Source organism: Muntiacus reevesi, chromosome 1 (assembly GCF_963930625.1).
Source record: "Muntiacus reevesi chromosome 1, mMunRee1.1, whole genome shotgun sequence".
NCBI lineage: Eukaryota > Metazoa > Chordata > Mammalia > Artiodactyla > Cervidae > Muntiacus > Muntiacus reevesi.
Genome location: NC_089249.1, coordinates 94,803,258 through 94,830,796, shown reverse-complemented (window position 1 = coordinate 94,830,796; position 27,539 = coordinate 94,803,258). Strand labels below are relative to the sequence as shown.

The 27,539-nt window shown below is 40.5% G+C and overlaps 1 protein-coding gene across 1 annotated transcript; it reads right to left on the bottom strand.

Moving 5' to 3' along the window:
* Nucleotides 1-672: 672 nt before the first annotated feature.
* KCNA3 (potassium voltage-gated channel subfamily A member 3) lies at nucleotides 673-17,815 on the bottom strand. Its single transcript, XM_065927338.1, has 2 exons — nucleotides 14,340-17,815; nucleotides 673-1,750 (listed from the first exon to the last, which is right to left on the bottom strand). Exon 1 carries the CDS (start codon nucleotides 17,719-17,721, stop codon nucleotides 15,979-15,981), a length of 1,743 nt encoding a protein of 580 aa, XP_065783410.1. The 5' UTR covers nucleotides 17,722-17,815; the 3' UTR covers nucleotides 673-1,750; nucleotides 14,340-15,978.
* Nucleotides 17,816-27,539: the final 9,724 nt, after the last annotated feature.

Here is a 27,539-nt window from a genome sequence, read left to right as displayed (position 1 = left end):
TTGATGTTTACTAAAACATCTGCATGTCTTAAACTCCTATTAGGACAGTTGATTGGTTTGTTTCAATCCTAATAGCTGATGTGACCAGGCTGTAATCATCAGTTATGAGTTACTAAGGAGGTTGGAAATGGACTATTCTCTGGGCCAGTGTCTCTATTACATGGGCTAACACAGAACAAAAACACCTTGGTGCCTGTATTTTCATCTTAATCACAAATTATCCAGATTGGAGGTGCACATAGCTCAAATCTGAGACAGTTGCCATTTTTTACTTCAGTTTTTCCCAGAGTGATCTGGTCTCAAAGTTTTGACCAGAGAAATTACTGGCAGATTGTGCAAAATCATTGTAGACATTGCCTCAAAAGAAAGTTACCTGGATTATATCGTCTATCTGTTTGTTTTGCAGCTAGTAGGTATAAGATTGTTTCAGTTACTGATTCTTATACATTGACAATGAAATCCATGACCCGTATTTCCTTCTATGGGACATCATAAAGTATTATAATTTTGACTTCCCTACCACAATATTTTGATAGTACTTGAAATTCTATGAGTGCTCTTAACTTAGCATTCTTATGCATTTAAATAACAGGAGATGGGAGTTTTATGCATTTGGTCACCATATTTTAGAAATGAAAAGAGTCTTCTTTATATTAAATGTTCACAGTTTGACTTTCTATAAGGCTTATTAAATAATATACAAATAGCTACCATTCTGCTGAAATGTCACAGTAAATACATTAATAATGGCACAGAAGTGAAATGTCCCCAAATGGGAAATCATTTTCATGACGTCCTAAGTTACTTTTCCAAATAAAACTTTGCTTTTCTTTTTTAACTGAAAAAGTTCCATTTCTAAAAGAATATAAAAATAGAAAATGAGTCAAGAAGCATTTTACAGCTATGATTTTTAAGGAAATTCTAAAAACAGTAGATCAAATATATTTTTAAGAATGTGCTTTGTCTCACCACATCAAATACTGCATAAAAACTAAATTAAATGAGTATATTATATATGAACTGTTGAAAAATATTAAGATAGATAACTTAAACATATAACTACTAATATATTTTTTAAAGTTAAGCTCAGCTAGAACCTACCTACAAGACTAATTTGCAAATCTATCATTTTGAATCAAAAAATAAAAGAATGTTTAATCAAGCAAGGCACATTTCTTTTAGGCAAGTCTGTCTTTAATACCATTCATCTGGGCACAGTGGAGTAGACGTCACTTATTTACACACAATGGACTAATATCTATGAGAGCCTTTGGTACAAAACACTTTCACAAATAAAGTTGTACACAGAAGATAACATTAATACATATCATGATTAAACACAGTCCAGTAATTAACTGAAAGAAGAGAACAGTATAATAAGTTGGCTTATTGGAAACAAGCATTTAGGCTTTCTTTACCAGCAGTACCGATTAGATTTTGGATGATTAAATATCACCAAAATGTCAAATGATACTTTAATATTTTTCATGTTCTTCTCTATCTCTTGGTCAACACCTTTTCTACTGCACGCAGTTTGAAGAGAATCCTCCAGCTTCAGAGCTGTTTCTTTTATATGAAGCATTTGTTAGAGACATGTTATTCAATGTCAACTGAAAGTATGTGTTGGCAGACATATCACTGCTCATCAACAAGATAATCAACACTGTATTCATTGTTCTAGGCAGTTTAAAAAGAGCATTCTACTGGCCCGTGCAGCTCTACAGTTCTTTATGTGGGGCTCTTCTGGGATCTGTTGGACAGAGTAAACACAATAATTTACTGTAATTCAGTTTTAAAAAAATTATAGACTAGGTCAATATAAAATAGTCTATTCATTACACTTTTAAAAACTATTCACTGTTACGTTGAGAAGTTTGAGCAATTTAATTTACGAAATGTATTAACCACATATTGAGTGCTTTTAATTTATGTCAGAAAAAGTTTCAGAGTATTCTAGAATTATGAACTTTTCCCCCCTTATTAATATTGACCTCCAAATGTAGTCTAACCCAATGGGATTGTTCTTTGAATAGGAAAATTTATATTCATCTTAAGAACCATCTGAAATGTACCGAGTGCCAACTGATTTTTAGAGAAAGACATGTATCAATTTTCTCAATGTACTTTCAAGGGCTTGCTTCTTTTCCGTACATTCCACTGTAGTAATCTAAGATGAGAACTCCTTCGAAGTGAACTGAAGTCTCATGCTCAAATAAATGTTATGAAGAGGGAAAAAAGGAGAAAGCAAAACAGTCTCAAAATTAGTGTTTTGATAACCATGTTCTAGGTGGTACAGTACCTAAAACTATAGATATTCTGTATGACCAATTATTACAAATAGCTTTCAAATATTACAAATAGCTTTCAAATCTACTGATCCTTTAAAATATGAACTCTGCATAGTTGTATACTATTTTAAGAAATAAAAATTTAAGACAACAATAACCACTTAACCAGAGTTTGTGGAAAATCAAGAAATAAAAGTTCAAGTTTGTTGTTTCCTTCTCATTAACTACAAAAAAATTATTTGGAAATGCAGATGGTAAAGCGTTCCTTAAAAATAGCATAAATCACACAACTATCTTATTTACTGCTACTTTCAAAATCCAGAATAGTGTCTGGCACACAGGCACTTTATATGCTGAGTGAATAAATCCCTACTACTTTGTACAGTGTAAATTGGATATATAATTTACTGTGAAACTTAGAAAGACAAAAACAGAAAATCCTACACCCAGCTTCAGGTTTCAATATGTGAATATTATCCATCATAACACATAGAGAAGACTGTTTCCCATACGTACTCTTGGCTTTAGCAGGTATCTCAAAACCAGTGATAAATGCTTAATGATGGCAATTTGGAATCTGAGTGTGCTTTTCATGGAAGAATCATTCACTCACTGAACTATATGTTGTATGCTTGCCAAGCTGGGAAATTATCTAGTGAAAAGTCTTACCTTTTTGGCCTGGATTATACTTGCTCATCCTTCATGAAAGAAGTAACTTCTTTTTAACACTAGTCTTTAGTTAAAAAGTAAGAGTACATTCTTGCATCACAGTACACTTAATGTTCATTATAAAAAAGTTTGAAAATTACAATGGTCTACTAGTTACTGATGACTACTAATTACAAGAAAAGTAACATGATGATATAACCTTTTTATATCCTCAGTGCCTAACTTCTGCTCAATGCCAGTGCAGCTTTGGCTATCTTGAGATGGTTCCATTAAACTATTCTTTTCTTGACACACCCTTTTTATATAAGGGGTTGGGGCTTTCTTTAAGCTCATGAGTTAATACCTGCCTCAAGGCTCTTAGGATTAATAAGTCTGGTACAGCGTGCAATCCTAATAGATTGCAGGTGTGGAAGGAGTAGTAATTCAACAGAAACAAAACAAAACAAAAAAGCAAAAAGTAAAAGTGATATTTAGATGGTAATCATGCTGTTTATATTAGGAGCTAAGAAATGGGTTGAAGGACTTAGAAAAATGGACTTTGGCTTAAGTATCAAAATTACAAAAGAAAGGATGTATAATAAAAAATGGTGACTTATAATTGAAGCTGTTTCACCAAATAAATGTTCTAACAAACAAAGCAAGAAAACAGGATAAGAACAGTCAAATTTCAACAGTGACTGAAACTGTGTACAGCTCCTGTGTCCTTGTCTTTTGAAGTAAAATGCTAACTCAAGAGTTAAGATTGGGGGCTTTGTTGGTGGCTCAGTGGTAAAGAATCCACCTGCCAATGTGGAGACAGAGGTTCGATCCCTTATCCGGGAAGATCCGACATGCCGTGGAGCAACTAATGTGCCACAGCTACTGAGCCTGTGCTCTGGAGCCCAGGAGCTTCAACTACTGAAGCCCACATGCCCTGGAGACTGTGCTCCACAACGAAAGAAGCTACCACAAGGAGAAGCCCCTGCACAGTAACTAAGAGCAGCCCCTGCTCACCACAGCCAGAGAAAATGCTGTGCAGCAACAAAGACCCAGCACAACCTAAGTAAACAAATAAAAATTCTAATAAAGAGTTAATGATTGGGAAATGTGAAGATGTAGAAACAAAAAACAGCACTTGGGCCAGGATACTGGCAACAATTTAGACTATAATTCTGCCACATAGCAGAATCTTTGAACAGCCATTTCCCTGAAAGATATAGATGGAAGCCTGATACACATTCCTAAGTTGCTTTTACAGGAAGCAGACCCCCTCCAGATGAAAGCATTGACCACAAGAACACGGACCCTAGACTGGATGAAACCAGAAAGCTGATGATGCTTGAAACTTCACCTTGATGCCAACCAATCCGAGAACTGTGCATGAGCTGATCACGCTCTGCTCCTCGAACACTGTAAAATTTCTTACTACTCCCCGGGGGTGGGTCACACAGACTTGAGGGCAATAGCCTGCTGTGTCCTCATTTACATGGAAAAGCAATAAAAGCTACTCTTTTCTACTTCACCCTAAATTCTATCTCTGAGTTTCTATTCAGCACCGAGAACAGAGACCAAATTTTGGCAACACTATCAAGCCTGTGAAAAAGTAATTAAGACTTCCGCCCAGGCCTAAATGAATTCTTGAATGAAAACTCAGTATTCTTGCCTCAAGAACCCCATGAAAAGTATGAAAAGGTAAAAAGATATGACACTGGAAGATGAATCCCCCAGGTCAGTAGGTGTTCAATTTGCTAATGGGGAAGAGCAGAGAAATAGCTCTAGAAAGAATGAAGTGGCAGGGCCAAAGCACAAACAATGCTCAGCTGTGGATGCATATGGTGGTAAAAATAAAGCCTGATGATATAAAGACTAATACTGCATAGGAACCTGGAATGTCAGGTCCATGAATCAAGGTAAATTGGATATGGTTAAGCAGATGGCAAGAGTGAACATCACCATCATAGGAATTAGTGAACTAAAATGGACAGGAATGGGTGAATTTAATTCAGATGACCATTACATCTACTACTGTGGGCAAGAATCCCTTAGAAGAAATGGAGTAGCCCTCATAGTCAACAAAAGAATCTGAAAGGCAGTACTTGGGGACAATTTCAAAAACAAACAAATCTCAGTTTGTTTCCAAGGCAAACCATTCAACATCACAGTAATCCAAGTCTAAGGCCAACCTCTAACGCCAAAGAAGCTTAAGTTGAACAGTTCTATGAAGACAGACAAGACCTTCTATAACTAACCACCCCCTCCCCTGCCCCAAAAGATGTCCTTTTTATCACAGGTGATACGAATGCAAAAGTAGGAGGTCAAGAGATTCCTGAAGTAACAGCAAGTTTGGCCTTGCATTACCAAATGAAGCAGGGCAAAGGCTAACAGAGTTTGTTCAAGAGAACACACTGGTCATAGCAAACATCCTCTACCAACAAAACAAGAGACGATTTTACACATGGACATCACCAGATGGTCAATATCAAAATCAGACTGATGACATTCTTTGCAGCCAAAGGTGGAGAAGTTCTATACAGTCAATAGAAACAAGATCTGGAGCTACCTGGCTCAGATTATGAGCTCCTTATTGTAAACTTCAGGCTTAAATGGAAGAAAGTAGGGAAAACCACTAGGCCACTCATGTATAACCTAAATCAAATTGTTTATGATTATACAGTGGAGGTGATGAATAGATTAAAGGGATTAGATCTGGTAGACAGAGTGCCTGAAGAACTATGGACAGAGGTTCATAACACTGTATAGGAGGTAGTGACCAAAACTATTCCAAAGAAAAAGAAATGCAAGAAGGAAAGTGGTTGTCTAAAGAAGCCTTACAAATAGCTGAGAAAAGAAGAGAAGTGAAAGGCAAAGGAGAAAGGGAAAGATATACCCAACTGAATGCAGAATTCCAGAGAATAGCAAGGAGAGATAATCAAACCTTCTTAAATGAACATTGAAAAGAAATAGAGGAAAACAATGGGAAAGAACGGGAAAGATTAGAGATCTCTTCAAGAAAACTGGAGATACTAAGGGGACAATTCATGCAAAGATAGGCACAATGAAGGACAGAAACAGCAAGGACCTAACAGAAGCATAAGAGATTAAGAAGAGGTGGAAAGATTAGATAGAAGAACTATACGAAAAAGGTCTTAATGACCTGGATAACCACAATGGTGTGGTCACTTACCTAGGGCCAGACATCCTGGAGTAAGTCAAATGAGCCTTTAGGAAGCATGACTGTAAATAAAATAGTGGAGGTGATGGAATTTCAGCTTAGCTATTTCAAATACTAGAAGATGATGCTGTTAAAGTGCTGCACTCAATATGTCAGCAAATTTGGAAAACTGAGCAGTGGCCACAAGACTGAAAAAGGTCAGTTTTTACTCCAATCCCAAAGAAAGGCAATACCAAAGAATGTTCAAGCAACTATACAATTGTGCTCATTTCATATGCTAGCAAGGTAATGCTCAAAATCCTTCAAGATAGGCTCCAACAGTATGTGAAACAAGAACTTCCAGATGTTCAAGCTGGATTCAGAAAAAGCAGAGGAAACAGAGATCAAATTGTCAACATCTGTCAAATCACAGAAAAATAAAATGAATTCCAAAAAAAATCTACTTCTATTTCATTCACTATTTTAAAGCTTCTGACTGTGTGGATCACAACAAACTGGAAAATTTTTAAAGAGATGGGAATACCAGACCACCTTGCCTATCTCCTGAGAAACCTGTATGTGGGTCAAGAAGCAACAGTTAGAACCTGACATGGAACAACAAAACTGGGAAAGGAATACATCAAGGCTGTATTTGTTACCCTGCTTATTTAATGTATATACAGAGTACATCACGAGAAATGCTAGGCTAGATGAATCACAAGCTGGAATCAAGATTTCTGGTAGAAATATCAACAACCTCAGATATAAAGAAGATACCACTCCAATGGGAGAAAGCAGCAAAGAGGAGCTAAAGAGCTTCTTAATGAGGGTGAAAGAGGAGAGTGACAAAACTGGCTTAAAACTCGACATTCAAAAAACTAAGAGCATGGCATCCGGTTCCATCGCTTCATGGCATATAGAAGGAGAAAAAGTAGAAACAATAGCAGATTTTATTTTCTCCGGCTCCAAAATCACTGTGGATGGTGACTGAAGCCATGAAATCAAATTCTTCATTGGAAGAAAAGTTATGGCAAACCTAGACAGTGTATTAAAAAGTAGAGACATCACTTTGCTGACAAAGGTCCATATAGTCAAAGCTACAGTTTTTCCAGTGGTCATGTACGGATGTGAGAGTTGAACCATAAAGAATGCTGAGCACTGAAGAATTGATGGTTTTTGAACTCTGGTGCTGGAGAAGACCCTTATGAGTCCCTTGGACAGCAAGGAGATCAAACCAGTTAATCCTAAAGGAATCAATCCTAAATATTCATTGGAAGGATTGATGCTGAAGCTGAAGTTCCAATACTTTGGCTACCTGATGCAAAGAGCTGACTCACTGGAAAAAGACTCTGATGCTAGGAAAGATTGAGGGCAGGAAGAGAAGTGGGGGACAGCGGATGAGACGGTTGGATGGCATCATCAACTCAATGGACATGAGTGAGCAAACTCAAGGTGATAGTGAAGGACAGGGAAGCAAGGAATGCTGCAGTCCACAGGTTGAAAAGTGACTTACCAACAACAACAATTTGTATTTGATGTGGAAAAATTTGAAATCTTTCTGTAACATGGTTTGATGGGAACTTGGTTTTCATGAGTCTATACTTTGACATCTACTAAATAACTTGGGGTTGACTGCACATCAACCACCTCTACAAATTCTACCAACTAAGTGGTCATGAATTAGCCCCAAAGACTAGAAAGAGTTCTTGCTGAATTATGTATAGTTCTCTGATTGGCCTCTTGGAAATTATACAGTCTTGGCAAGCAAAAAACGTTTTAACTCACTTAGTAATTAAAATTGGTAATGTGCCAAGATGTAGAACTTTGTCAAAAATCTGAAAGTCATGAGAAAATGAGCTGTGAAGTGTAAGCAATACTACTTAGAGCAGTATTTAGGCCTACTAAAAATAAATCTCCTCAAAACACATAGCTACATAGTAATATAAATTGACCTTTCAAAATGAGTTAAAATGTTTGCAGGTATAAGGTTTATAGAAACTAGGAATAAAGCAATTCAAACACAGTTTTTACTTGGATAAATTGTTTCTGTCTATGGTTTTTAGTTGCTTACTACATTTTGAAATTTGACATATAGTCATTCTTGACTAGTTTTAATTACAATTTTTTATAAAGGTAAATAGATTAGCGACTTCCTCAAAGACATATTGCTCTTCCTCAAATACACCAGGCATTTTGTTTTGTCCTGTATGGAAGAAGGCAGGAGGCATGGACTTGGTGGGGGTGGGGGGGTGGGGGTGGGAGAGGTGGGGGAGGAGAAGGAAGCTCAGTTTTGGACTTATTAAGTTTGAGATATCTATTAGTTATGCAAGTGGAGATGTCAAGTGGACAGTCAGAAATTCAATCTAGAGTTTAGGAGAGAAGGCCAAGTGGGAGATACAAATTTATGTATAGGTCATCTAAAACTATGAGAATAAGACTCGAGAAGAAAAAGGGGTCTAAGGACTAAGTCATGGCCCATGGGGTTCTTCAACATTAAGACCCAGGAGGGATGCAGAAGAACCAGTAAAAGAGGCTGAACAGGAGAGGTCAGAGAGGTAGGAAGAAAATTCAGTGTGGTATCCTGGAAGTTAGATGAAACATTTCTTCCTAGGAGTGGGGATGTATTCTATAGGGCCAAATGCTTCTGATGGGTTAAATGAAGTGAGTACTGAGAAATGGCCGCTGGATACAGCTACAGGAGGTCACCGTGACCCTAGACAGTATGATTTTGGTGAACTGGTAGGGGTAAAAGCCTGTCTGGAGAGAACGGGAAGGGATTCAATGATAAACAAAGAGAGGTACAGTCCCCACTCTTATACAGGAAACAGACACTAATTATATAACATAAATTAATTTAAAATTACAGCTATGTCAAGATAATATACTATAGTAATTCATTCCAAGATATACTTTTCCAGATTTGAGCAGCTAATTGGGATGTATCTCAAAATCTCTGGTATTTTCCCTTATAACTAGCAGTTTTTCTATTCTTTTTCTTTGGTTACCAGGTGGAAAAAGGCTCAGATTGACCCCAGGAAATGTGGGAAGGCCAAATGAGAGACCTTCACATTTATCCAGGATAGAGATGATAGGAATGTGGACTAAAGTGGTGGTGGCAGCGGCATAGAAAAGTGGGTTTTTTTAAAAGAGACATTTAGGAGGTGAAATGACAGAATTCAGTGATGGACTGAATGTATTCTCTTTGAATTTATTACTACATTAACAGACATTGATACACTGAGACTACTAGGCAATAAATCTTCCTTTCAAAAGGCTTTTAAAAAATTAAAACTATTTGCAAATGTTTATGCTGCACATATGAATGAAAACAAATATTTTGGAAATTCACTAATTGTCAGAAAATGAATGACTTTAGATCTACAGATAAAAAGCATATACAGATAAAAAGCATATAGGACAGGGTATAACTTATGAAGCGATGAAGTGTGTGCATGTAATAAATTAACCCCATGGGTTTCTTTTTCAAATAAATTAAATGCTTTAATTTAAGGAAATGTTTAAATGTCTAAAAATAAGAATCTTAGGATTTTTAAAGGAAAGGAGTTTAAAATAAACTTAACAGAAAAGAACTGAAAGAGCAGTGCTGATGGCCCTATAACACACAGGTGCAATGCTGACTTTCATTCTAAAGAGGTAATGGGGAATTTCCCCAGGGCCTTTATACTCTTAAGGAAGGGGTGAGGGGAGGTTGGGGGCTCATCAGAAGAGAAAAAGTATCTCTCCATTTCCTACCATTTCCTACCAGGGGGCTATGATCCCTGGATCTGCAAAGTCAGAGCCCTGCATACACAGATTTATTCCTAACATTCTTTAGATAGGATGAAATGTGATCTTTTGTCCACTTGAATGCTACCGCAGGATTTATTTTTTCGGCAAGAGTTCCTATTCTGCACTATTTAGGTTGCAGCAATAATAAAATGGCTCCCAAGAAAACGATGAAGCCTCTTTTTCAGATCACTTCTTTAACGCATTTGATGGTTAATAGTGCAAAATCTGAAATGTAAGAAAAAGCATACCCAGGACCAAAAAAAAAAAAAAAAAAGAGGAAGAGAAAAACCACAAAAAAGTTTTCTTATTGTTTTTTCAAAATGCTTTTTCTTTACAATGTCAAAGACAAAATTAGTTCATAGCATTACTGAAAACAAAGACAAATATCTGAAATGCTCTAACCTGTCTAAATCATTTAAAGAATACTATTATCATGTATACCATATGGCAATTGCCATTTTCAGGCACGAAGCTTGGGGCTGAGTCACAACCATAAGGTTTGGGCTCTGCGTGGTTTTCTCTCCTTTCTGTCTTCTCTGATTTGCTTTCTCTCAAAGACACATTATCAGCAGGTTATTTTAAAAAAGTGATTGATTATATATAAAATTATGAAATGAAATGTAGGAAATTAGTAGTTTTTTAAAATTTTGTTTTGGGGTATAGCTGATAGTTTCAGCTGAACAGTGAAGGGACTCAGTCATACATATACATGTATCCATTCTCCCCCAAACCCCATTCCCATCCAGACTGCCACATAATATTGAGCAGAGTTCCATTTGCTGCACAGTAGGTCCTTGTTGGTTACCCATGTTAAATATGGCAGTGTGTACCTGCCCATCCCAAAGTCTCTAACTATCCCTCCCCCTGGGCCACCAAAATCTTGTTTTTAAGTCTGCCAGTCTGCTTCTATTTTGTATATAAGTTCATTTGTATCATTTCTTTCAGATTCCACATATAAGGGATGTCACATGATACTTCTCTTTCTTGACTTCACTCAGCATGACATTCTCTAGGTCTATCCATGTCACTGCAAATGGCATTAGGAAATTAGTTTTAAAGCAATAGTTTTATCTTCCTTAGTTTAAAAGGCCAAATACAAAACAGGAAGAAAAAAAATTCCACCCTAAAATGCAATCTCTAAATATCCTCTTCCCCATTCTTATGCTCCTCACTTCTATCTCACAGTGTTTGCATAAGTCTTCAGACTGGGGGCACATGTGCTTCTTTGCATTTCTTAGTGTGAGGGATTAGCACTTCTATTCACAGCTAAGAGATGGGAAGATCTTGGAACTGCTGTAGAAAATGCTGAAAATTTAAATGTATAGAAGTCAGGAAATTATAGTTATGGTTCTCAAAAGAATAGACTGCTGGTATACAGTATATATATTGGATTTATGTACAACCAGCAAAGCAATTACTTGAGTATGTTATATGCCAAAGAGGCAAACAATAAGTTTTATGTAAACGAACCTTAACTTTAAATTTCTTCATACTGTGCATTTAAAATTTCAATCCCAAAATTTTATTTCAAAGTTGAGAAATAATTAATATAACGCTCCTCTTACGTGTAGCCATTTGTGATTATATCACCTTAGTTGGTGGGTATTTACGTTTGCTATAATACCTGTCTAAAACACCATATGAAAAATAAAATAATGCTAGTATTTTTATCTCTGGATTCTCCAGCTGTAGGGTATATATATTTTCCCAGGGTGTTGATGGATATGCACTGATCCAGTCACATCTTCTCCCATGAATCTCTTGTACATACAGACATAGGTATACCTTTCAACATCCAGGACATGCAACTGAGCTCAGTGAAGTCTATGGTTCAACAAAGCTAACTAGCATGTGTAAACTGAGGCTCGTTAGCATTCTGCTCTAAGCCCAATTCACTACCCAATTTCATTTTCTAAATGCCTTAGGACCTTGAGGAAGGGGCTACAACTATTACGTAGGACACAGCTATAATCCGATTTTTTTTTTTTTTTCAGCACAGATGTTCTTAAGGAGTCATGGAGTGGTTAAGTAAGACAATAAGGTCAAATTTCAGTGAAAATGACAATCACCTTATGGTTGCCCTGAGCTTGTTCTATGTAATTTCCCTTTTCTTAATAAGGGAGAGTCAAAATGTTTATTCTACTTTCTGGCATGGTTTTTCAGTAGTCCAATTAAAGAATGAGAAGATAGAAAAATAATAATCTGCATAATACTATCATCTATTATAGAGTAAAACACATAAAAGTAGGAAATTAATCTTAAACCTGAACAATATCCATTATCCATTGGATAATGTCCCAATAACCACTGTATCACTACCAACACCGATTAAATATAATATTAAATCTAGATAAATCAATCGGGTAAAAAAATAATCTTTTATCACTAGAAAAGTCAATCTCTTCATCTGATTTAAATACCATATTTGGTTCCTATGGTTAAAAATATCTGATGGTTTAAAAAGGGTTAATTTTCAGTACACTGAATGATTAGGTTTCTGGGGCTATGATCTTTCCATGAATTCATTAATTAGTAACATGGGCTGAAGTCAAATCTAAAAGTATAAGCAATTTATTTTCTCAGTCTCTCTCAAGTCATTCAGTAAAAGGAACATGGGTTTTGGGGCCAGAGTGACTAGCTTTAAATCATGCTAGATCTCTTGCTAGCTGTAAAGTCTTGGGTAAATAAATCACTTAGCCTTAACCATCTATTTTTTACTCTCCTAAGATGGGGTTAATACCACTTACCTTGCAGAGTTGAGAAGTGTTCTGGATGTGATTGACACTTAACAGACTGTAATTATTATTGTTATTATAGAAAGTAAATAGTAAGATGCTGATTATATTTTACACACCATTCACAAGGCTTGACATTTTTATACAAGGCCTGTGAGTAATGATCCCAATAATAATGTAATCTCTTAGCAAATAATGTAAAATAATATAATGTAATCTCTTGGCAAAATCTCTGACACAATATACCTGTATTAACATTTACAACAACCCTATGAGGTATCATTTATTATATTTATTGTACAAATAAGGAAACTGAGGCACAGAGAGATTATATAATTTGGTCAAGGTCATACAGTAGAGTTAGGATTCAAACCCTGGCAATAGGACTGCAGAACTTATGCTATAAATCACTTCATTAAAAACCTGAAAACAACATTACTGTAAGATAAAGGCCATTCACTCATCAAATACGTATTGAATACAAACACAATGCTACATTTGGTGCGGGGCACTAGAGTCCAAAACTTTGTCAGGACTACAAAACCTATAACCTTCAAGGAGCTTACAATATGGCGACCAGAAGCAATACTACCTTAAAGTCATGACTCAAAAGCCATATTTTTCTGGCTAAAAAAAAAAGTCCTTTGTATTACTGTGATTTGAAAACCATACAATTCCAAAATTATAGCACAACCATAATTTACTTAGAGAACTATCAGGGTTTCTGTATCTTCTGAATAACTGTGAATAAAATTCTCACTGCATTTATCTTTATGCTTACATCTTTTAAGAACAGACACAAAAATTATTCTTATGTAATGACTGTTATGTGTCTAACATCACCACCAAAATGGGTCATAAAAAGAATTTCTGGTCATTAAAAATACCAAACGTTTGGTCAAAAGGTGGATGAATGTTAAAGGCTCAAATAAGTAGCAAAGGGAACTAGATAAAGGACTTCTATTTCAAAGCTTCTATATAAGAACAATGACTCTATGACCAGGTACACAGATTTCCTGCTTCCTTTTTGTTTTTCTTTCATTTCCTCTTTCCCCCTTATAGCTTTAATCATTATTTTTCACTCTCTCAAATGCACAAATAATAAAGTAAGTAGGTTTCTGACTACCTGAAAATATTTATGAACTTTAAAAATAGGGTTACTCTCATTTATCCTAGGATAAAACAGTTAAACCTATCAAACCAAAAAGCAATTGTGTATAATGTATAGTTTATATAATGTATATAAAATAACATGATTTATATAATGTATATAAAATGTTAAAATGTTACCCTTGTTGCAATTTTATCCATCTTTGTTTTGAAGAACTGTACTACTGCATACTACTACATAATTATGTAAATGAAATCAGACCAAGAATCTAACAGCAGGTCTGCCTTTTACCCTTTTTTCATGGGAAACAGCTTGTTCAGAAGACAAGGAGGTTAGTAAAAGGAATGGAGTCATTTTCAGCTCAGTTTGAGTGAAGGTTATTCTGAAGAGAAATTACTTTTTTCCTCACTTTTTTTGCAATAAACAGAAACCAAACAATAGTTGGCAACCTGGACATCAAACAGAATAAGTATTATAAATGATCTTCAAAAGGCACCTAGCCTGTAATAAATATAAACATATTGATTTTGCAAGTGAGCACAAATCTAGATATGAATGGTATCCCCCTGGTTCCCTGTAGAAAAAGAGACTGCTCCAGTAGCCCACACAGTGCTCACCTGGTGCTGTCTGTCTTCTGGCCACCCCTGGCACATGGCTGAAACCTGCAGGTGTTTCTCCAAGGTTTGGTTACTTCCTGTGACTCCTTTTCATTGATTGTCTGCAATTCCCTCAGTTAAAAGCATGCGTCCTTTATACTTTTCAAATATATCTAGATTTCAGGGGCTGTGATGGTGAGTGTTGTGGGATCTGGATAATTTTTTTAAAGAGGAAGTCTGAAGGTTTCCTTGTAGTAAAGTTTCAGGTATACTGAGTGAACATTTCATTTGCTTATGTGCAGAATGCTTTTACATTTGCTTTTTAATTTCATTTGTTGGCTTGAAACTTCTTGGGGAAAGAAAACAGTAGAGAAGCATCTTTTAAAAAGATTGCCCAATTACTGGCATTTCATTCAAATCATGGCCTATTGTGGTGTATGTTTAACACTCCAATGACGACATTTTCCTTTTCGATTCAGTCAGTATGGGATAACATCAGTGATTTTTTTTTTTTTGGTAGTACAAATAAGCATTTTGTGATTCATTTCACCGCCTCGAATCCTCAGACTTAACTTTATTTGTGCAGTTTATTCAAACAGTGGTTTTCCTTGTGAAATCATGTAAGGAGGAACCATCTGGAAAGGTTACCGTGGAAACGGCTGGGGCTAGGGGGTGGGGCTAGAGAGCAAGAGATGCCATGACGACCTTTTTCGGGTTTCCCGGGAAACAAGGGTTGCTATGGGAACTGCATCAGTCAGGTCTGAATTAGTAACTTCCGCTGGAAGGAGTGTCTGCCACTTTAATCTTCTTGTGATACTGCAGAAGCTTATCTCTCACATACATTAGAAAAAATTTTTTTGTTTCTCTAAGCAGCGCTGAAAACATCTGTTTCTAGACTTCGATAGATGCTAGCTGGAATGCACACAGTTTCACAGGAATCTGTTACTCTAATACTTTCAAAGTGCTTAACAAGCCCCAAAGAGTTAAACTAATTAGATTAGGACATTGCAGGCCTTTCCCTTAGTCCGAAGTTCTAGAGATACTTAAAATTCCAGGGGGCAGGGTCCAAATAGAAATTACAGTTGAAAATCAAATAAATTTATGGTGGGTTTACAAGTCATTGTTCTAAATAGACTTTTCATTCAAATATCCACAGTGTTGGCAACTCAACTAAATATTCAATAATGTTGAAGAGTTCATCAAACTGAAGCATCCTTTAAGTATATTCCTGCTTTACTTAGTAAAGAAACAACTGCCTGTCGATTCTGAGGTTAAACAGTTATTCTAACTGTTCTTCAGTTTCATTTCCTCCCAGGATGTACAGCTTGGTTATTTATTTATTTATTTTTTTTTTGGTTGGTTTTTGCTTTTTTCTTACAGAGCGTGTGCTAAAAATCAAGTTTAAATTAAGTTTGTTGCCGAAATATTAAGAGAGGGAGAGAGGGTTAAAGAAAGGAGAGCTGAGAGAATGCAGCCCACTTGCAGAACAGACACCTGTTTCAGTATGAAGCAGGAGGGAGAGGGAGAATGAAGTGTGCTTTCCACTTCTTCATGTCCTTTCCTTGATGAATGGTCTGAAATGTATAAAACGAGGGCATACACAGACCAAGGGGGCACGTTCCACACAATACTGAGCACAGCATGTCACTTGTTTCATATATTAAACATCGGTAAATATCTTTTTGATGTTGACACAGGAGTTGGGATTATTGTTCGTGGTGCAGGTGGCCGTGGAATTGCCCGTTTTGAAGGGTGCCTGGGGGAAAGCGCTATGGTTCATACCCCCTTCTTCGATCACCATATACTCCGACTTACTCAGAGTGGAGTTACTCCTTGCTTTCCGGAGCTCCTCAGCTGAAGGGGAGAGATGTTGGCAACTTCCCACGTGCAAGTACTGGGCTTGCTCTTCCCCTTCTGTCTCCCGGTGGTAGAAGTAATTGAAGTTGGAAACAATTACAGGGACTGGCAAAGCAATGGTCAAGACACCTGCGATGGCACACAGTGACCCCACAATCTTGCCCCCTATGGTCACCGGGTGCATGTCACCATAACCTACTGTTGTCATGGTTACCACAGCCCACCAGAAGGCATCCGGGATGCTGCTAAAACCTGAAGTGGGGTCGTCCGCCTCGGCAAAGTAGACAGCGCTGGAGAAGAGGATGACTCCAATAAAGAGGAAGAAGATGAGCAGCCCCAGCTCCCGCATGGAAGCCTTCAGCGTCTGCCCCAGGATCTGCAGCCCCTTGGAGTGGCGGGAGAGCTTGAAGATGCGGAAGACCCTCACCAGGCGGATGACTCTCAGGATGGCCAGGGACATGGCTTGCTGTCCATTGCCCTGTCGCTCAGCTAGCTCGGTGCCTAGAGTGATGAAATAAGGGATGATGGCCACGATGTCTATCAGGTTCATGATGTTTCGCGAGAAGGTAGCTTTGCTGGGGCAAGCGAAGAACCGCACCAGCAGCTCAAAGGAGAACCAGATGATGCACAAGGTCTCCACCACGAAGAAGGGATCCGAGAAGCTGGAGGCTCCCGCGGTGCCCCCCGACGTGCTGTTACTGGCCGTCTCAAACAGCTCCTGCGACGGCGACGCAGTGTAGTACTTCTCGTCGCGGAACTCGGGCAGCGTCTCCAGGCAGAAGATGACGATGGAGATGAGAATGACGAGCACGGACACGATGGCGATGCCCCGGGCCGGCCCGGAGCTCTCCGGGTACTCGAAGAGCAGCCACACCTGGCGCTGGAAATCGCGGCGGGGCAGGGGCCGCTCTTCCTCCCGCAGGAAGCCCTCGTCCTCGCGGAACTTCTCCATGGCCTCCTCGCCCAGCTGGTAGAAGCGGATCTCCTCGGAAAAGATGTCGATGGGCACATTGACAGGCCGGCGGATTCGACCCCCGGACTGGTAGTAGTAGAGGATGGCGTCGAAGCTGGGCCGGTTGCGGTCGAAGAAGTACTCGTTGCGGAGCGGGTCGAAGTACCTCATGCGCCGCTTGGGGTCGCCCAGCAGCGTCTCTGGGAACTGGCAGAGGGTCTTGAGCTGCGTCTCGAAGCGGAGCCCCGAGATGTTGATGACCACTCGCTCCCCACAGCAGTCCTGCTCGCCGGCGGCCGGCAGCGCGGGCGGCAGCGGCTCGTAGCGGTCGCAGCCGCCGCCGCCACCGCAGCCACCCTGAGGCGGATCCCCGCCACCGTCGGCCGCCTCCGGCTCCAGCAGGTGGTCCCCGGGCACCACCGTCATGTCGGGCGGCAGCTCGGAGCCCGCGGCGGGCTCGGCGTAGCCGGGGTTCACCAGCGTGTGGGCGCCGCCGCCGCCGCCGCCGCCGCTCGCGGGCTGCTGCGGAGGGTGGGCGCGCTGGCGGGCGGAGGGCTGCGGCGGCGAGCGCAGGAGGCTGAGGTGCTCGTCCATGCGGCGGGGAGAGGCGGCGGCGGCGGCGCGGGGCCGGCTCGCTCCTCCTCGCGCTCCCCGCCCCTTCACCGCCTCCGCCTCCCGCCGAGCCCGCCGCCTGTTGCTGAGTGTAGCCGCCGCCGCCGCGAGGCTCGGTCTGGGTCTGGCGTGGTCCGCGCGGCTCCTCAGAGGAGACGCCTCCTCAGCCCGCCTCTTCCCTCCCCCGCGGGGCGCGCGCCCGCCCCTCCGCGTCCCCTCCGGATTCCGGCCCACCGCGCGGGCGCGCGCCCCACTCCCCGGGAGCCTCCCGGCCCAACCCTTCCCCGCCCTTCAGGGTCACCCGAGCGCTCACATTTCGCACGCCCCTCGCCCCGCCAAGGCAGCCCTTCTCCGCACCCCTTTCCCCCCCGCCCCGACGCCGTGTCCCAATCTCGGGATCTCCCCATTTCGCCTCGCACGCGCCACCTGGGCGGGCGGGAGGAGGCAGGCTCCGCGGGGCCGAGGTGGCCAAAGGCGGGGGCCGGCTGGGAGGGAGGACGGCGACTTGCTCTGGGGCTGCCGCGTTATCCAGGGAGGGAGTGGCAGGTCAGGGGGGCGCCTAGGACAAGAGGTAAGCCGAGTGCCCACTTGAGGGTGAAAGAACTCCAGGCCGGGAGGGATAATTAAGCTCTTGTTTGGCTGAGAAGGCCGGCGGAGTAATGGGAGTTTCGCACCCTGAGTCTGAAGAAGATGGTCATTAAGACATTCAGAGACTTTGCTTCTGCAGTGAATAGTTGACACTACCTTTGGTAGCTGAGATTTTAGCCATTAGGAAGAATCGAGGACCAAATTAGGTTTGGCGAGGGCAGCCTGGTCATTCCAATCCAGTAAGATTTCCTATCCGTGCGAATATGAGAGGAGAAAGAGAAAGGAAATTCACATCTCAAGTCCGTAGTGGGAGGGGCGTAAGCCAGACCCTCTTCTGGGGAATTTGACATGTTCTAGTTGTTAAACTAGGACAACAGTCATCCTGCAACGTGTATCTCTGTTGCTTGATTTTAGCCTGGAGATAATAACTTACAGTTCTCCCCGTTGAACCTAAACTATTTCTCCAAATTGTTGTGGGCACACTGAACACAATTTCTGTTTCCAGACATTTCAGCAACTTCAATTTTGAGTCAACCGTAGGCTTAAAAATGTGTTTTCCATGGTATCATTCAAAGCATTTACAAAACAGGAACTCTTTATGTAGATAGTTCCCTCATCTGACAATTCAACTTGAAGTAAGCGTGATTTGTGGTCATTCCTTTCCATATCATTCTCAGCTGTGAGTTTCTCTAGAGCACAGCCAGATCTTACCGGATTTTATATTCCTCGCAACTACAGAAGTCCCTGATAAATAGTAGGAACTTAGGACACGTTTGTTGTATTGAATTTCCCTACAAGTGATGCTTTGTATTTCTATCTGCTCTGAGCCCAGATCACTGGGTTTCCTGGGCTGAGGGCTGAGGAGAAACTGAGCTCCCAGTACAGAACATTCTTCAGTTACTCCACAGGGTTTCCACCTCTGCCTCTTCTGAGTACAAATAGCACTCCTGTTCTTTACTGTCTTTTTATCTTCCATGTCACTGCCAGGTCAGTACCAGGCAGTGCAGGCAGTAACATGTTAAAAGTAGACAACCATGTAAAATACTCTCTCACAAAACTAAAACACTGTATTTGAACTGGTAATTAGGGTAGCAGTATAATCAATCATTCATATATTTAAATCTAAGAATAAGACAGATGACTTACTTCAAGGATGGCTCGTAGAAAAGCAAGGACCCTATTTTTAAAGACCAAATGTTTCATGCACTTCTATGTCTGACTTAGAAAGTGATTAATTTCTCCATTTGCAGGAATTAGTCCTGAAATTAATATTAATCAATGGCAAGGAAGAGCAGAACAGAGGATGGTCCTGTGATGGATGGTCACAACTTCTCCCTGCTGTGATCTCTCTCCTTCAGAAATGACTATTTCCATTACTTTTATCCATTTGCCGTGTTTGGAAGACTGCCTGTGAGTGACTTAGGATGGCCCTTACTTTATATTTGAGGCCCAGAGAAGTTTAGCAGTTTGTTCAAGCTCACACAGCTGGTTAGTGGCAGAGTTGGGCCTAAAATCTTGGATCATTTCCAAATCTAGTGTTCACTCTACTGTATCACACTGTGAAACTCTTATGTTAATCACTGTGAGTGCTTAATAAATACTAGATTTCTAACAGCAGCCTATTTTCTTCTGATTGCTGGCTAGTTCACTTCAATTCATATTTATTTTAACTGAAAACCACTGCCTTCTGATGGCTAGTCTCTTGTTTATAGGAAATAAGTTGGTGGGCAAATTCCAGCCCTGTTGGACACCAGAACCCATCACAACAAATTAATGTCAAAAATGGCACTTCAAGAGGAACACATACCATTTATTTGTAGTACCCCCCCAGTGGAGTAGCTCTAAGTGATTTGAAAATGTCTCATTAATCCTCATGACACCCCTGTGGGATAATAATAATATTACTATAATGTTTAAGTGCATAGAATTGTGGCAAAGCTGACAGCTTCTCCAAGCATGTGGAGAATTTCCTTATATTTCCATCTTCAGTGTTGGAAGTAAAACCATCAAGTTAACAAGCAGCAAAGGTAAATCTTGGTATTTGGACTTTCTATGTTGCTTTCAAGGTAGCTTGAGTTTCTTACTGATCACAGCAGTACTAGAAATAGCTAATTAGCAGTTAGTACATATTAGCAGCCTCTGGAATTAGTCCAGAAAGGTTTGAGAGTGGGACAAGACAGGCCTTGAGACTACCACTAATTACAATTATGCATAAATGAATGGAGAAAGAGTACCTACTGTGTACAAAGCACTGTTCTAGGTACTGTGGAAGTATAAAGTCGGAACATAGATGTTGCCTTCGTTGGCTCATGTGGAGTTAGAAAGATGGGATGTAAATCCGGAAAAAAAGCAGCAGTATTTAGTTAGCAATACAAGACAACAGTACAACAGTACCAGAAGTGTCACCTGGGACTATTTGGTCTATTCTAGCCAACCTGATTGCCTTGCTGTCTCTCAAACATATCAAGTTGGTTCCTACCTTAGGGTCTTTGTACTTGTTCTCCCCTCTGCGTGAAACACTGTTCCTCTGAATTTTCATATGGCTTTCTCCATTAATTTAGGTCACTTTAAAATGTCTCTTCAGAACTGGCGCATCTTTCTGCTTCCTAGATGAGATGTTGCTCAATGCGTGAATCATTTAACAAAGACAAGATCTTCAAATTTACTCCTTCGATTGGTGGCAGTGAGGGGATCCAGAGCAAACTTCCGAGGACTATCAGAGACAGTGAGAAACCCTCTGGCTTCACTGTCTTTCTTGCCCTTTCTGGGGGGCTACTGGTAAATTCCTGTTTGAGCTCCACCCTCTTTGCATTCAAGCAATTGGCTTTCCTTTACAGGGCAGGTTGTCCTGAGCGGGCACAGGGCTGGGCCTGGAGCCAAGCCTTTAAGAAGACCACAGTTTCCAGGAAGGGAAAGATCACGTGTTTACGCTGTGTTGTGCGCGGGACCCGGACATACCGGGGATTCCCCACACGCTGTGCCAGGGGTGTGGCGACTCGGGGCTTCTATCTCACAGGACAACAAGGAAGCCCATGTGTCACGATGGAGCCCGGGACACACGATACGGCGTTTCTGTCGCAACAGCGACTCGCTGAGGACAGACCAGAGCGCGCCTGCCCCCTCCTGCCCCGGTGGTCCCTGGGATCGCGACCCCCACCGCCCCGTGACAGAAAGGTCGCACCATGCGTGCTGGATTCTGCTACGAAAAGTACGGTGAGATGTGCCAGGGCAAAACTCGAGGCCTGCGACAGAGCCCGGTCTGTCGCGACACCCGTGTCCTGTTGCGACACGGGGATGGCCTGCCAGGCGCCATATGTCTGTCGTGTTGTGGTGTGTCATGGCATGTGTGTGGTGCGGTGCACACAAGCATGTTGATGTCTGCGATATCATATACATGTAGGTATTTATCAAATCCTCTAATCCCATCAAATGCAGTAAGTCTAAATCAATCAGTGCTATTGCACAATTAATGTAAATATGCAATAGCAATTAATATAAATATGCACTGAGAAGGCATAAATAAAATGTCACTTCACCAGAGCTGACTCCCTTGGTGACAGCTCAATTTCAGGAGTTCCCCTTCCTCTCCCATCTTGGTAAATCTCTAACCTACTTTATTTTTTCCTTATTGCATTTATTTACTTGGGATTTTATCTTTATTTGATTACTTGCTTATTGACTGTCTCCTGCACTAAAACATAAACTCTCTGATGGCAGGGTTTTGACTTTTTCACTTCTGAGTCACCAAAGTCTAGAACAGCACCTAGCACAATAATAGATGCTCAATCAGTATATATTGGATGGAAGAGAGTTAAAAGGCAGAGTGAATGCACAAGGCATATGAAGGTACTGTGAGTGAACCAGTTTTGCTAGTGTAGATGGGTTATTTTGGAAAAGAATCTGTTCAGTTCTGGTTCTGCTCCATGGAACCTGCTGAGCTGTGTGTGTATGTATATATGTATATATATATAGATTGTTTTTTAAAGTGTCACTTCCTCCCTGTTACTCTACTTTCCCTTCTCCGTATCATCATGGATGGGTCTATCTTGCCCTCCAGAATTACATTTTAAACTCCCTCCTTGGGTATTCTTCCTGCAGATATCCGAAACTTGATATTTATAGCACCAAACTCATTATCTCTCTCTTTCCAAACTTGCATCTCTTCCTTTTTTTCTTATTTCATGTGGGAATGTGAAGTCACCCCTGAATCATTCCTCTGCCCCCCACATCCAGTCAGTCCCTATTGCTTTCTGTTCTCTCTCCAGGCCCCTCTGTATTCTGTCCTCACCTTTCCATTCTTGCTGCCATGATCATTCTGTAACAGGCTCCCTGCTTTCATTCTCTCTTTTATGTATTTCATCCTCCAGGAAGTAGCCAAGTTATTTTTGTAAAACATACATTTGATCACATTGTTCTGTGGTGCTGATTGGCCCTGACTTATCCTCCTGGTGGCATCTCCTGTGTGCCTTCCATGCCACTTGGTGGTCCTTGGACATGCCACCTGCTCACACACTGCCAAGCCTTGGCCCACACTATCTCCTCATGTTGCAGATCCCTGGACATCCTGTCCACCTTTCCCCCACGAGTGAATTCAATCTTCAGGGACCAGCTTAGAGGTCACCTCTTATGAGACCCTCAGCCTTGCTGTCAGCCATGATTACTACTTCAAAAAAAATCACAAAATAAAGCTGATTATTAATAAATTCATGATTCCCTTTCTCATCAGAGCTTCTGTGGCATTTTATTCAGGGTTCCATTATAGGGCTTTACTGAACTATATTTTGTACATATGATATGATCTGTCTTCCTATGAGCATATGAACTCCATAATACTAATAGCTAACATAGTGAGCAGCGAATACCCTGTGCTAAGCCAGTACTGTGTAGGCACTTTATATATAGTAACCTTCAATAGCCTTGTGGGTGGGTCATGTTAGTACTATACTAGTTCACACGTGGAGAAACAGTGCAGGCTAGTGGCATCACTGTGGCAAGAGCACATGACCAGGAAATGACAGAACCAGGATTCAGATCGATAAGTCTACAATCTCAAGCCCTATCTTAGACTGCCTCTGTGAGGATTAGAGGGCTTGTCTCATTCATCTTCATATTTCCAGGGTCTAATATTATGCTGATATGTAAGAAATGTTTTCTGAATAGTATAGTAGAAAAAAGTGGTTATAAAGCATGAATACTTATTCATTAAAAGGCTGAATGACCCTAAAGAAGGTGTTAGTCCTATTCCCTAAGGCAAAGATTAAGAATATGCTCCCCTGAATTTGTATTCTTTTTTAAAAGATGAAGTGAGGAAATGATTCCAGAAGTAGATGCAGACTCCTGAGGTTTGGGGTCCTGATCTGGGTTAGGGTGGCTCTCTGACATTGCTCAGTCCCTCAGACTGACCCAACAGCTTGTGTTCATGGCAGGCTTGATTTTTCTGGAAAAAATTCTATTGTTAGATGACTGAATTCTGTCAGCAAATGTGCCCACCAAAGAGTTAAAAGTATTATGTTAGGGGAAGCATTTAAATAAGTCCAATGTTTCTTCTTGAGCTTCTGTGTATAAGAGGATGCAATCAGACACTGAAACACCTGCATGGCTTTTTCTGGTTTTGGTTAATTTATTGAAAAATCAGTCACCGTCATACCTCTAATCATAGACGAAATGGGCAATTAATGGTGAGACAAGCAGTGAAGCTTCCTGTTATGTGCCAATTATTTGTTTGCAGCTGGGAACCTTAACATTTTTAAAAGCAATTGAATGCCTTTAGAACACTACAAACTTAGTTACTTTCTTTTAGTTAGATGTACATTACAAGTAATACTTTCATCATGGTTTTCCTCAAAGTGGATTTGACCAAGAATGTTTTGAAATACCTAGAAAACTCCTTTTGTTTCCTCATGTTCCTCTGTGATGAACTTTGTTGTGAGGTCATGAGTGAAGAGTCACAATGAAATTAATTTCAAGAGCTAAAAAGGATTATTTTAGCTACGTGATTGAGTTGATACTAATGTGAATTTTGAGCATACATGGACATAAAATTGCAAAGCTTTAGCAGACATTTATAGAAATCTATTGAAATACTGTAACGTCAAGGTTAAATTTTGACTGTAATATTTTTTGAATTGACATTCTGGTGAAAACTAAAACATAGTTTATTAATCTACAGACATAATGTCACAGTGTTATTACTTTGTCATTAGGTTTTGCAATGATGCTGACAAAGCAATTCAAGAACAGTATTACAGTTTTATTGAGTTTTCATTACAATGGTAATAATGTTAATGAAAGTATATAAAAGCCCAGAAAGATCCAGTAAATACTGAGGTCACCTCTTATGAGACCCTCAGCCTTGCTGTCAGCCATGATTACTACTTCAAAAAAAATCACAAAATAAAGCTGATTATTAATAAATTCATGATTCCCTTTCTCATCAGAGCTTCATTATGACAAAAGACATATAAATGCAATTCTTTGGGGACTTCATCATACCTGAGATAAAATGCAAAGAATACATCACTTGGTTATAAGATGGATGCAAATAAAACTAAACCCCATTGTGATATATTAGATCCAGACTCAGCTGCAAGTATTGAAAATCTTTATTTATAGTCTTCACTCAGGACAGTTCTGTATATGAGTCAATTATAAGCAAACTTGTCAAGGTATATTGGAAATCTCATTCTTACCCTTACCCATGACAGTGGGTCTAGAGTCCATCTGGTTGCCGTAAGCTGAGTGTGCCTGGGATGCAACCCCCATTGCCTGTAACACTTCAGTCTTGTGTTGAAACTCTGCCATATTTTGCACGGCAATAGGACCAGACCTCTACTTAGCTTGCTACTGTCTCTCCAGTTTGCCCATTGAGACAAAAAGCCTATCCTGAAACCCTGACTGACTTGTTGAGATCCCACCTCTCCTTTTACCCCTTAGTAGGTCCCCCCAAAGCTGAACTCTGCCATAAATTGGAATTCTTACTTAAGTGAGGTGGTCCTCCTGGTGTTACACAGATTCTACCCAGCTGAGTACTTAGATTGCCATTGCTGTTGCCCATCCTGTGGCCCTACCTCTGCCACTGGTCTGGATCCCATGGATAATAAGACTTTCCCAGCTTGCACACAGATTTTATCTCCCCTCTAAGAATTTTGGGATTCCCAGGTGGTACAGAGGTAAAGAATCTGCCTACCAATGCAGAAGGCACAAGAGATGCGAGTTCAGTCCCTGGGTTGGGAAGATCCCCTGGAGGAGGAAATGGTGACCCGTTCTAGTATTCTTGCCTGGAAGATTTCCATGGACAGAGGAGCCTGGTGGGCTACAGTCCATGGGGTCACAAAGAGCTGGACACGACTGAGTACACATGCAGCGTACCTAGGAATTATGACTTGAGAAGTTGGCCACCCTCTTTGGGGACCTGTCCTAAAGGTGAATTTATTCTCATAGCCTGTGTTATCACCATTTCCAGCTCCACTTCATATCTTTACCAGTCAACGGAAGTCCTAGAATGTCTCATGACTCAGTTACATGGGTTGATACACACAGCTAGAAATGCTCAACCAATTTAAGCTGAAGTCTGTTGCTTATATAGTCATTCAAATGAACTGAACTTCTCTGGTGGTCCAGTGGTTAAGAATCTACCTGCCAATGTTGGAGACATGAGTTTTATCCCTGGTCTGGGAAGATTCCACATGCTGCAGAGTAACTAAAGCTCGTGTACCATATCTACCGCATTCATGCCCTAGAACCCGGGGGTAACAAGAGAAGTCACTGCAATGAAAAGCCCAAGTACCACAACTGAAGAAAAACCTTGTCAAGTAATGAAAACTCAGTGCAGCACAAAATAAATAATAAACTAATGAACTGATATATATATATATATATATAACCAAATATATATCAATTTATTTAAATATATGTTATATATCTATATACTTGAGTTCAGACACTCAGTCGTGTCCGACTCTTTGTGACCCCATGGACTGCAGCACGCCAAGTTTCCCTGTCCATCACCAATTCCCGGAGCCTACACAAACTCATGTCCATCGTGTCAGTGATGCCGTCCAACCATCTCATCCTCAATCGTCCCCTTCTCCTCCCACCTTCAATCTTTCCCAGCATCAGGGTCTTGTCCAATGAGTCAGTGCTTCGCATCAGGGGGCCAAAGTATTGGAGTTTCAGCTTTAGCATCAGTCCTCCCAATGAATATTCAGGACTGATCTCCTTTATGATGGACTGGTTGAATATCCTTGCAGTCCAAGGGACTCTCAAGAGTCTTCTCCAAACACCACAGTTCAAAAGCATCAATTCTTCGGCACTCAGCTTTCTTTACAATCCAACTCTCACATCCATACATGACTACTGGAAAAACCATAACTTTGACTAGACAGACCTCTGTTGGTAAAGTAATGTCTCTGCTTTTAAATATGCTGTCTAGATTGGTCTTAGCTTTTCTTCCAAGGAGCAAGCGTCTTTTAATTTCATGGCTGTAGTCACCATCTGCAGTGATTGTGGAATCCCCCAAAATAAAGTTTCTCACTTTTTCCATTGTTTCCCCATCTATTTGCCAGGGAGTGATGGGACCGGATGCCATGATCTTAGTTTTCTGAATGTTGAGATTTAAGCCAACTTTTTCACTCTCCTCTTTCACTTGCATAGAGAGGCTCTTCTTCTTCGCTTTCTGCCAGCCATAAGGGTGGTGTCATCTGCATTTCTGAGGTGATTGATATTTCTCCTGGAAATCTTGATTCCAGCTTGTTCTTCATTCAGCTTGGCATTTCACATGATGTAATCTGCATATAAGTTAAATAAGCAGGGTGACAATATACAGCCTTGACGTACTCCTTTCCTGATTTGGAACCAGTCTGTTGTTCCATGTCCAGTTCTAACTGTTGCTTCTTGACCTGCATACAGATTTCTCAGGAGGCAGGTGAGGTGGTCTGGTATTCCCATCTCTTTAAGAACTTTCCACAGTTTGTTGTGATCCACACAGTCAAAGGCTTTAGGTAGTCAATGAAGCAAAAGAAGATGTTTTTCTGGAACTCTCTTGCTTTTTTGATGATTCAGTGGATGTTGGTGATTTAATCTCTGGTTCCTCTTCCTTTTCTAAATCCTGCTTGAACATCTGGAAGTTCATGGTTCACGTACTGTTGAAGCCTCACTTGGAAAATTTTGAGCATTACTTTGCTAGCTTGTGAGATGAGTGCAATTGTGCTGTA